Below are 11,923 nucleotides of genomic sequence, written 5' to 3' on the forward strand. Positions count from 1 at the left end.
TTCCTTTTTGTTTTTCTTTTTTATTTTTTTTTCAGTTTTACTAATTCGTGATTTCAAGAATTGACACACACGTCGAGCATTTGCGACGATACGATAACGTTTTGGCTAGGTCGAGATATATACAGAGCTTGTATAACTTGATTTTGTATTGCCTGTGAGGTATGCAGGCTTGTTCTTCAATGTGTAATTCGACGCCGGCCGGTTTAACTTGCCACTTCCTGTGCCTTATCACCGGGTCTAATCTAATCGCGCGTCTGGGGCCTTTGGTCATACATCTAGTCTTCTTGTTCTTTTTTTCTTATTCACTTTCTCCTTCTTTCGCTTACTGGCCACGATCAACATTTACTACCTCTTTCCTCTCGTTGTTCTCTCGCTTAATTCGGTTAAATAAGATTGATAAGAGTTTTTCGACGATGTGTAACGGCCGAATTTATGCGTGATAAAATCTATTTTTATATTTCAAGTATTTTGTAGATTTTACGTATACGGAGTGTTATATTTTAAATAATTATAAGAAATTGCGTTGATTTAGAATTTATCTCTTTTCTAATAAGCTCAACTAGTTGAGAAGAAAAAGTTAATTTATATATTATCCTCAAAGGATCTCTGCACGCACAAGGGATGTAAAAAAATGCGCGAAAATTTTTGTAATAGTGTCGAACGTCTCCGCGAGATATCCTCATGATCGCATCCCTCTTTCGACCCCCAGCCACGTTCAAGGACCGTTGATGCGACGACGCCGACAGACAATGACGACAGCGACTGTGATAACGGTTGCGTCGCATTTACGTTTTGGCAGCCGTCGTCACCTCTCATCGTTTTACACCCTCCACTCGTACGTTCTCGTATTGCGCCGAGAATCGCGCGCGCAAACATCAATTAATCTGTAAACTTTGGTGAGTTTCGCATTTCCGACACGCCTACGTGCGATAAATATTCCTTAGATTGCCCTTTTTTATTTTAAAAAGACCTAATAATTTGTTGTTTTCCTTTTATTTTTTTCTTCCATCTGAAAATGTATGAAAGAACGCGTCGAGATTAAACGCGCTCGAGCAGAGTTCGTGACCATCTTTACAAAGTAATAGCAAGCCAAATTGAATACAACGACGACTCCCGTCCACCGATTAGTTTCTAGCAACAGCAATTCTTTTCTGACAGCGTTCATCAGTCGCCAGCGCCTGACGATCCTAGAGAGAGGAAGAGAACGTTCAGAGCAAACCGAGGTTGCTTTCCAGCCAGCTGGGAGATACTCGCATTTCGGCTCGCACCGTTTTACCCGTTGCCCATTCCTTGCATTTCTCGGGTTACAAGTATTACGGATATTTTATCCGAAGGATGACGAGCATAAAAGTGCGCGTCGACTCGCCGAAGGTGCGCTACTCTGAGGACTGCATCGAGGCGGAATACGAATATAGGACGACTAACGTGGCTGAGAGTGATGGGAACGATCACGATACCTACACGGTGAGAATTCGTGTTATTGATTTGTCAGTTGATCGATTCATTAGTATATTTGTCTGTCCGTCCAGGTGTTTTCGAGTGTGTGTCGCTAATGCACGCGCGCCGGCAGTCAGCTGGTCGATATCAAGCTTGCACATTTCAGAGAAATCACACTCTCTCATTTAAAGGGAAACAATCGACGAAACTTTTCACTGTATTCTCTTAGCTACGACAATACTTTAATATATCTGTAGAGAGCATTCAGTCCCAACAGAAAGATGCAAAATATTCAACGAAATTTTCTTTCTTAAAAATCATAAAGCCTCCTTTTGTTAAGAAGAACCATGCCGAGACAAGGCGAGTGTCGCATTCTTATCATCTTTCGCATTTACATAATAAACCTCGGAAAATATGTCGAGAAGTATAAGCGGCATTGTTGAGCGCGAGATCGTTCTAGAAATCTAGACCTCCGATAGAATCGACCCTTACAAACTTGTACGTACTCGTACACACTCGTCTCACATGCGGCGCGTGCGCTCGCGTACAACAGATGTATATTTTATTCACATAAATTATTTGGTAGATCGTCAAAGATTGCCCTTCATATGATGAAGATTTCTCGTATAATTTTCAATATATAATTTCCTATGTTTAAAAAAAGAGAAAAAAAAGGTGAGATAAGTGTATTGCATGATAAATCATCCACCCACATTTCTATCTTTCTCGACGACAAAAATATATTTTATATGTATATGTTGAAAGGCACGATATTAAATAATAATTAAAATTATTTAAAATGTAGGTGACACCTACGTCGACAAAATTGTTAATCAGAACCATGACGAAAGTTCCAAAACTAGGCCTTATGTTGGTGGGTTGGGGTGGCAACAACGGTAGCACCGTAACCGCGGCTCTATTGGCAAACAAGCTTAAATTATCGTGGGAGACGAAAGAAGGTCTTAAAACTGCAAACTGGTACGTATTTCACAAATTAATTTAACTGCGTAACGCGAACCTGAATTTTAAACAATGGCTATTGTTTATATAAAAGAAAGAAAAAAAAAAAAAATTTTTTTCTTTTCTTTTTTGAGTCGTCACGCCTACTGCAATTTTTATTGTTTTTATGATATCCAGTTCTTTTACATACGACTTCATTATTTTCGTTATTACTTATTGATTGCTGTTTTAGGTATGGTTCGCTAATACAAGCGTCTACCATGAAATTGGGCAGAAGAGTTAAAGGGGAAGACGTTTATGTGCCCATTTCTAATATGTTACCAATGGTGAACCCGAATGATATCGAGATCGATGGCTGGGATATATCAGATGCAAATCTTGTGGAAGCAATGGAGCGTGCTAAAGTGCTGGATATAAATCTGCAAGTACAATTACGGCCCTACATGGCACATATGCAGCCTAGAAAGAGCATATACTATTCCGATTTCATCGCTTCAAATCAGGTGAGAATGTCGATAAGCTTCAACGTTGTCTGTGTAATACGCGAAAAATAATACTTGACAATAGATTATGAAACCTAAGTAATTTATGAAAATTTCTGCATAAAGCCTTCAGTTTTCTTACATATGATATGATTTTTGGTCTATCTATTGTTAAAAATTCAACAAGTTATGTTTTCATTAAATTTGTTTAAGTCTAATAATTTATTAGAAAATAAATACAACAGTATTAATATAAAAATATTAGTTATTTCTGTTAGGACTTAAAATCAAAATTTTCACAAGTTTTTTTATTAATTTCAATAAGTTTAAATTCTTATGCTGATATTAATTTTTTTCCGAAATAAACTGAAAATATTGTAAAGAAATTTACATTAATATTTTGGAGACATATATGTTATAAATATTTTTGTAAATTTTATTATAAATAAGATATATAGTTATAGATTGTTAGAGAATATATTTTTAAAATAGAAGATAGACGAAAAATTATTACATGCAAGGAAATTAAAGGTAAAAATTCGTTGAATTTCATAGATTATATAATTAGATTTTATAATACGTTATTTAAGAAGCTAAATTATATTATTAGCTATTCAAGACGGAAAATCATTAATGGTACTACGTAAGAAAACTGAAGGTGACAACATGTTCAACTGTGAAACAAGAGGTATCAATAATTTTCAATGCCTTCAATATTCTTTAATATTACTGTAATGAATCAGAAATTAAATTATGTTTGTATTGTAATTATATGCAAAGTCTGTAAATTTAATTAGAAAAAGATATATACACACCCATGTGCGTAAGTCCACGCACGCACATACGCACGCATTAACATAGAAAAAGCGCCAGAAAACTGCAGACGTAAAACGTTAAAAAATCAATTTTATACACATACACACAAGTTTCTCATCAATTAAATAATCAATTATTTTATTTAATTTATGTAACAATTAATATTTATTTATAAAGGGCAAAAGAGCAAATAACATCATTATGGGTACCAAGGCAGAACAACTCGAGTTGATTCGCAATGACATAAAGCACTTTAAGACTGCAAAAAATCTCGACCAAGTCATTATTTTATGGACTGCTAATACGGAAAGATTTTCGGAGATCATAACAGACGTTAACGATACAGCAGACAACCTGTTGAAAGCAATCGCGGAAGATCATTCGGAGATTAGTCCCAGTACTATGTTTGCTGTTGCAGCGGCTTTAGAAGGAGTATGATTAAATTTAATTTAAAATATGATTTACGCCTCTTTTTATAATAAAGAAAAGAAAATGTAGGAATTTATTAAAACATAACGTAATATATACTTAAATAACTTTTTCAGTGTACTTACATCAATGGATCGCCACAAAATACTTTTGTGCCGGGTGCTCTTGAATTAGCCGAGAAGCAAAAGACATTCGTCGGTGGCGACGATTTCAAATCTGGTCAAACAAAGCTGAAATCCGTGCTTGTAGATTTTCTGGTATCGGCCGGTATAAAGCCAGTGTCGATTGTCAGCTACAACCATTTAGGGAACAATGATGGATACAATCTGTCCGCACCACAACAATTTCGTTCGAAAGAGGTATATAAAAAAAGAACATTTCTTACGAATGTGTGCAAATGCGCACACGTATATAAGCACCAAAGATCATTTATATAAGTATAATTAATCTTATACACAGATCTCCAAGAGCAATGTTGTAGACGATATGGTGGAATCCAACAAGATTCTTTACAAAGCCGGAGAGAAGCCTGATCATTGTGTTGTCATTAAATACGTTCCATACGTTGGTATGTGTGTAAAATTCATGTACTCAGTCACAGTTCACAGTAGTAAAGATGTTTTCCAAATGCATCGAGTTTTTTTTTTTTTTAATTGATGTAATTTTGCCGCACGTATAATTTTTTGTTACAAGTTTTTTTTTATTACATTTATGCATGAACTAATAATAATAATAAAATAAAAGATATGAGTATTAACTTTGCAAAATATACGTACCAAATGTCAAAAGTTTTGCATAAAAAAGTGAATTAATGCGCTTTACTATTGAATTATATTTAAAACAAAGAAACTTTTTATTTGTATAACTTTTTCTTTATTTTATTTATATCTTTACTAGGTGACAGCAAAAGAGCCATGGATGAATATACGTCTGAAATCATGCTAGGCGGTCACAATACCATCGCGATTCATAATACATGTGAGGATTCACTTCTCGCGACTCCCATCATTCTCGATCTCGTCATTTTAGCTGAACTCTGCTCTCGCATCACCTTCAAGCGAGCAGATTCTAATGATGAAGAATTTTCCAGCTTCCACAGTGTACTTTCGATTTTGTCATATCTTTGCAAAGCTCCACTAGTGCCCCAAGGAACACCAGTGGTGAATGCTTTATTTCGACAACGGGCTGCTATCGAAAATATTCTACGAGCTTGCTTGTCATTGCCACCGGAAGACAACATGCTTCTTGAACACAAAGTTCTTTTTAAAATTTAAGAAAAATATAGGAGTGACGAGATGAGAATAGAGATTAAATGATATACGATAAAAGAAATGAAAAAAGAAAAGGAAGGAAAAAAATGAATGAAGTAAGGTATGAAAGAAACAAAGTGATAATGAAAACTTATTACTCTTAGTTCGTTTTTTTGTTTCCAATTTCGTTAATATCAAATTTGATATAACGATTAAAAAGTATATTCTGTCACTGAACAAGAGAAAAAAAAAAGGCAGAATTTCAAGAACTAATTTTCTAATTTTATTAATGGGCTACAAATAATTAAATTTTGATATAAAAACTTTAATTATGTCAATGTTAGTAGAATTATTAACATTGTTACGAACATAGATTTTTTCCCATCTTGTTAATTATTTTCAATTGTATTAACCAAATTTGAAGACCTTTTGGTTAAAAGCAATGATTTATTATAATTCAAAATAAAAATTATTTATAGCTGTAAGCAAATTGTCTATCACCTAATCTTATCGTTTCTTTTAAAATTAAATCATTGTTAGTTTATAATGTGAATCAAATATTTTTAATCAACTCGTCACAAAATTAATTAAGTTATATATTGATCGATTGTTCAATAAAAATAAAATAAATACAAAAAAATTTAATTAATTTCTGTAAACTTAATTAGGAGAGAAATATTTTGAATAAATATAATTATTTATATATATGAATACATACACTCGTATACACACACATTGTATATACGACATTGCGTGTGTGTAGTGCATATACATGCGTGTAACGTGTTTGTAAAAGGTTAATTTATAGTAAATTGCAGTTGCTAGTATTCTATCTACTGGGACGCGATCATGTAACATTTTTGCCAAAGATACTTCGTGAAACGTGAAAAAAACATCACACAATCACACATACATACATGTTCACACGTACTCATTTTTTCACGTTTCACGAGCACATTTATTAGCGAAAACGCGCCTACTAATCACAGCACTCCATAAATCGCCTGATCGCGAGCTCGGAACAGGCTTACGTGACTCGTTCTACTGCAAACGAGAGGACACACGGCCACGCGGAGAGCATCGGTTTCGAGACGAAGACGTCGAGGCATCCGCGTGTGTTCTCTCACGGGTCATCATCGTGTACCTGTATCTAGTGAAACGCTGTGATTGGTCGACGCGTAGTTTCCCTAGCGCGCCGACCAATCATAGCGCTCCATCGATCGCCTGATTGTGAGCTCGTATCAGTCTACGTGGACTCGTGCTACTGCGTAAAACTAGAGGTCATGACGAGCACGCGGTCCGAGTTCGAAACGAAAATGTCGAGGCATCCGTGCGTCGTAGCCCGTTTCTCGTATCGAATTCGAAGATTTGAGACGGTCGGAAGTGTCGTGGACTATCTCGTGAGTGTCCAGCACGCAGAAGAATGACTCGACAACTACTGCGTACTAGAGATCACGGCGAGCACGCGGTCCGAGTTTGATACGAAAATGTCGAGGCATCCGTGCGTCGTAGCCCGTTTCTCGTATCGAATTCGAAGATTTGAGACGATCGGGAGTATCGTGGACTATCTCGCATCCGCCATCGTCAGAACGTGAGATCCGCACCTCGCGCACGTCTTCTCCGTCGCGGCTGAGACTCTCAACGTGTTTCGAGTGATTGATTTAAAGAACTTGAGAAAGACAGTGCGGGATTTAAAGAACTTGAGAAAGACAGTACGGGATTAAAAGAACTTGAGAAAGACAGTGCGGCATTTAAAGAACTTGAGAAAGACAGTGCGGGATTTAAAGAACTTGAGAAAGACAGTGCGGGATTTAAAGAACTTGAGAAAGACAGTACGGGATTAAAAGAACTTGAAAAAGACAGTGCGGGATTTAAAGAACTTGAGAAAGACAGTGCGGGATTTAAAGAACTTGAGAAAGACAGTGCGGGATTTAAAGAATTTGAGAAAGACAGTGCGGAATTTAAAGAACTTGAGAAAGACAGTGCGGGGAACGTTTCATATCACGGCCGTGTTTCGTTCGCCGCTTGGTGCAAGCACAAGGATCAACCTGACATCCCGAGAACATCCCGAGGACATCCTGAGAGGAGGAGGAGGCCCAGGAAGGGTATCCTGCCCCGGCGGAGCAACCCCAGGGTAGGTATAAATTTGTCTTTGGAATAAAATGCTTTGAATGTGATATCTACAAAATAATTCTTTAATTTGTGTGTTTCAGATCAAGAGAAACTCCGCTGCTTCGCATCGTTTAATGAGAACTTAAAGTGCCGTGCGCCGATATCAGTCATCATACGAACCGCCGCCGGTTCGTCGGTCGTTTCGGGAGTGCCGCTAGTTTTTCGGCGTTTTTTTTTAACGATTTTCTTTTTCATTTTCGGAAGTGCGTTCGCGAGTTACTTGTGCGCGGAAGGATGACTCGTCACGTCCCATCTGAGAGGATGAGCAGGCCCAGGAGGCATCAGGCATCGGCGGAGCAACTTTTAAGTAAGCATGAATTTTTTTAAATTAAATCTTAATTAAAAAAAATTATTATCTTTTTTTTTATCAATCTTATTAATTTCTTGGCACGTCTACATTAATATTTTCCTTTTATGTTACAGACACCGGCAGAATTTTACAACTCCGCTGTATGCAGATTGGGTAAGCCAGTAACCTGTTTTCTTTTTCAGGATTTTCTCTTTTCAGCAGTGCGGAAAAATAACGCGCGCAAGTGATTAATAAATTTCGCGAATGTAAAATCACGGTCGCGTTCGCGAGTGACTTGTGCGCGGAAAGATGGCTCGTCACGTCCCATCTGAGAGGAGGAGCAGGCCCGGGGGGCATCAGGCATCAGAGGAGCAACTTTTAGGTGAGATTTAATTCTTTCTTTAAATTCGTAATTTTATTAACTTAAGTTTTATTTATTTTTATTAAAGAATTAAATATATAAGCGTAATTTTTTTTCGTTTAAACATTAACTATTTTCAGCACGTTTACATTAATATTGTTTAATCTTATGTTACAGCCACCGGCAGAATTTTTCAACTCCGCTGAAGCTCATGCAGATCGGTAAGTCGATTAAATAATTTTCGTAATAGTAACCTAGGGAACATGTGTCTTATAACCTTGAATACAATATATCATGTCAGCGTCAATTCAAGACACCAAAGTGCCAAAAATGGTCAATTTTTTAATAGGCGGCATATCAGGGTAAAAGAAAAAAAAAGAAAAAAAATTTAGTTATTCCTTCCCTTTGAAAAGTCTCGGTTTCGATATCTCATGGCAATTTCATTCCGTTCAGAGTAATGGCACAGATCGCGACGCATCCCATGGATGTTATTAAGATACGCATGCAAGTTTCGCACGATACTCTGCGCGACGTAGTCCTTCGCACGCTCAACACGTCCGGAGTCTGCGGGTTTTACGTCGGGCTTAGCGCGGCTCTACTTCGTCAGATGACTTACACCACCAGTAGACTCGGGATCTATACTACGTTGCTAGATATCAGGGAGTAATTCCAGTTTGTCGTTGCGCTTAAAAGTTAATCGCGATATCGATTAGATTATGAAAAATTTCGTGAAAAATAGATATAGAAGATATAAAAAAATAGAGAAATGGATCGTAAAAGTCTTAAATCCAAATTGCTCTACCCCTTTTCCTAGACAACAGTTCGGGTATTTAAATTACGTTACGATGATTAGCCTCGGGATGATAGCCGGCGCGATGGGCTCTTTTATCGGCACCCCCTCGGATTTGATACTCATTCGCATGGTGGCCGACTCGAATCTGCCACCAGGTAGTTTCCGGTATTTCTCTCTTCGAGAAAAAATTTGAGCGTGTTTAATACAAGAATTTATTTATATAGAAAAGCAGAGGAACTATAAGAACGCCGTTAAAGCGATTTGTAGCATATGGAAAACCGAGGGATTATCCGCGTTATGGAGAGGAGCTGTGCCCACGATGGGCAGAGCGGCAATAGTAAATGGAGCGCAGTTAGGTACATATACGAAAGCGAAGATATTATTGCAGGACACAGGTTATTCAAGTTTTGCAATGCTTATTACTTACATAATTTCTCACATAATCTCGCGAGGAAAGATACAAAAAAAAAGAACATAAAAAAATATAAAAATTATAAAAAAGAAATCCGAGAGTAGAAAGAATAGAATAGAATAGAATAAAGAATAGAAAGAATGGAATAAAAGCAAGATTCTAATACGATAGGGTACTTACAAAACGGTATACCATTGCAAGTTGTCGCTGCTATGACGTCCAGCGTGATTACGTGCTTCGTTTCGATTCCGATGGACTTGGCTAAAACTAGGTAAAACGGTGAAGTATAAAGGTGACGCGATTAGAATTCTCAAACACGGAATTTTGTAGGATTCAAAATTGGAGGCAGCCGACGAAACCGCCGGGGATCACGGGTATGATTTCGAGTATTGTTAAAACGGAAGGAATACTGTCACTCTGGCGCAGTTTCCTACCGTATTATTCTAGAGCTGCGCCCAACACCGTGATCACCATGGTGTGCGTTGATCAACTTCACAGAATGTATTCTAAATTGTTCCTTGAATCGCAATAATAATCATTACCCCAACGTTGCTCTTCTGTAATTACTTGCTACGGTAACGATTGAAATAGAATTTAAAACCGAGACGCTGTAGTATTTAATTAATGAAAAACGTTTACGGTTTAAAAAAAATTATAAGGTTTATCTGAAATTTTATACATCTATTCGACGTTTGTTCAAATCAAACTGTTTTTTTTTTAATTATTGCTGAAAATATATTCGATATAAATTCATTAATTGTTCGTTAACAATAAAAGTCAGTACTGTATGCGGACCGATTCTGCAGTAAGTTGGCCAGAAACCTCTCCAAAGAGACCTTAGTCCCTCGTTTTTCGCTATTGACAACATAACTGATAACATGCCCGGAGGTTTGTCAGCTTTCATATTTTGTATTCTGCAAATAAAAAAGTCAAACGTCTTAATTTGTTCAAAAAGTTCAACTTAATTGCTATCAGATATCAGTCGTTAACCTGGTCTTGGTAATGTCGAAGGGCATAGAATTGAAGGAAGTGATGAAACCTGATACCATTGAGGCGCCAAAGTGCAAACATATACCTTCTTTAATATTCACTAGAAAAACAATAATTTTTCAAATATTAAAAAGATTCAAAAGAGATAAATCATACATAATTCTGTAAATAATGCATTGGAAGTTTTTGTATATTCTTACAGTTTAACGTAGATATTAATTAGATCATTAAAATTAATCAGGAATATTGAAAATAATTATACAAACGTACTGTGTGTTGCTAACAAATACTTCACTTGACTGTAAGTAGCTAATTGCGAGACATTAACGACAACAGCTCTTCCTATTGTGGCCACACTTCCTCTCCAAAGAGTAAATATTCCTTCTTCTCTTGCAATTCTGACAAAGGCGTCAATTACGTTCTTGTAATGTTTCTGCTGCTCTAAGTACCGAAAACGTTTACCAAATTTCAGATTAGACTTATCCCCAACACCATTTATTTTATAATATTCTTATGATAATGTATCTCTTGTACAAGAACTTGTCATTACCTATCGGTAATCTGCCATCTGTTGTCATTCTCACAAGAGCAACGTCGGCTGGTGTCCCTACAAAAGCTCCTATGGCACCAGCGGTCCCAGCCATGAACGTTAGAACCGCGAAACTAGGTCGGCCGGTATAACTTTGTCTGAAAAACAATTAACTTCCTTTTAAATACTACAGCGAAACGGGAATTCCAATTATTTCAGTCGTCTGACCGATTGTAGTTATTGCTAATTAACTCACCTCCAAAAATCTTGCATCTGATTATAAACTCCGAGTCGCACAGTCGTATACGTTGCCTGTCTAACGAGACCAGCGGTTAAGCCACTGTAAAACGAAGTAACGCCTTGCTCGCAATATATAGAGCCGATTATATCCAAGATCGGTGCTTTCCCTTTATGCACTTGCATCCTATTTTTGATTACGTCCATCGGGTGCACCACGCAAGTTGCCGCCATTCTGAAATGTAAAACAAGTTAGAAACAATTACATCAGTTGATTCCCATTAATATCAAAGCTCAAATAATTTTTATCTGTGATGTTATTTTATTTTTCTTCGACATTGATTAAAGAATGAAGATAGAATGACATCGCAAGTGATAATTATTCTAAGCTTTAGTGTAAACGATAGAAAATAGCAAATATTTTCTTAATCCTTATATTAAAATACATCGTTGCGAGAAATTACCCGGAAAGACCACCCAGTAAAAAATTTATCACAGGCGGTATAGGCTGTTTCCTCTTTTCCTTCGGGTCTTCATTTTTCCCTGACATCTTTAATAATTCGTGTCGAAATATAGATGCATCAGGATCTTTGTATATAATGTCAAATTGTATAAAAATTAATTAATTTATGTCGCGTAAAAAGTGACGTTTCACTGCGTGACGATAAAATATCGATTCTTACACATCGACTTTGATACGATATTTATTTGACTTGGCAATTGTTTTTAATCACACGCGAGAAAACAATAGCTGCTAATATTTACA

The 11,923-nt window shown here is 36.6% G+C and overlaps 4 protein-coding genes across 5 annotated transcripts in view; 3 read left to right on the forward strand and 1 right to left on the reverse strand.

Annotated features, from left to right (window-relative positions):
- Positions 1-60: 60 nt before the first annotated feature.
- Positions 61-5,943, forward strand: Inos (Inositol-3-phosphate synthase). 2 transcript variants are annotated; one of them, XM_070667436.1, is made up of 8 exons: positions 61-896; positions 1,159-1,464; positions 2,243-2,415; positions 2,630-2,900; positions 3,873-4,127; positions 4,241-4,483; positions 4,584-4,692; positions 5,022-5,943. In XM_070667436.1, the coding sequence occupies exons 2-8, from the start codon at positions 1,336-1,338 to the stop codon at positions 5,396-5,398; spliced, it is 1,557 nt and encodes a 518-aa protein (XP_070523537.1). In that variant the 5' UTR covers positions 61-896; positions 1,159-1,335; the 3' UTR covers positions 5,399-5,943. The 2 variants fall into 2 exon arrangements, with proteins under 2 accessions (XP_070523537.1, XP_070523538.1); XM_070667437.1 differs by lacking the exons at positions 61-896; positions 1,159-1,464 and adding an exon at positions 1,555-1,797.
- Positions 5,944-6,722: 779 nt separating this feature from the next.
- Positions 6,723-11,923, forward strand: part of LOC139108833 (tubulin monoglutamylase TTLL4) — a 117,375-nt gene continuing 112,174 nt past the window's right edge. The window contains exons 1-4 of the mRNA XM_070667434.1: positions 6,723-7,508; positions 7,588-7,853; positions 7,970-8,217; positions 8,374-8,417. The gene's annotated coding sequence lies outside the window, so the exon portion shown is untranslated. The remainder of the gene's footprint in view (positions 7,509-7,587; positions 7,854-7,969; positions 8,218-8,373; positions 8,418-11,923) is intronic.
- Positions 8,479-9,985, forward strand: LOC139108847 (mitochondrial 2-oxoglutarate/malate carrier protein). Its single transcript, XM_070667458.1, has 5 exons — positions 8,479-8,859; positions 9,011-9,144; positions 9,214-9,384; positions 9,573-9,672; positions 9,732-9,985. Exons 1-5 carry the CDS (start codon positions 8,654-8,656, stop codon positions 9,931-9,933), a joined length of 813 nt encoding a protein of 270 aa, XP_070523559.1. The 5' UTR covers positions 8,479-8,653; the 3' UTR covers positions 9,934-9,985.
- On the reverse strand, positions 9,897-11,796 carry LOC139108841 (mitochondrial 2-oxoglutarate/malate carrier protein). The gene is made up of 6 exons (XM_070667449.1): positions 11,622-11,796; positions 11,177-11,392; positions 10,942-11,078; positions 10,662-10,832; positions 10,392-10,491; positions 9,897-10,315 (listed from the first exon to the last, which is right to left on the reverse strand). The coding sequence occupies exons 1-6, from the start codon at positions 11,705-11,707 to the stop codon at positions 10,123-10,125; spliced, it is 903 nt and encodes a 300-aa protein (XP_070523550.1). The 5' UTR covers positions 11,708-11,796; the 3' UTR covers positions 9,897-10,122.

Source organism: Cardiocondyla obscurior, linkage group LG16 (genome assembly GCF_019399895.1).
Source record: "Cardiocondyla obscurior isolate alpha-2009 linkage group LG16, Cobs3.1, whole genome shotgun sequence".
Taxonomy (NCBI): Eukaryota; Metazoa; Arthropoda; class Insecta; order Hymenoptera; family Formicidae; genus Cardiocondyla; species Cardiocondyla obscurior.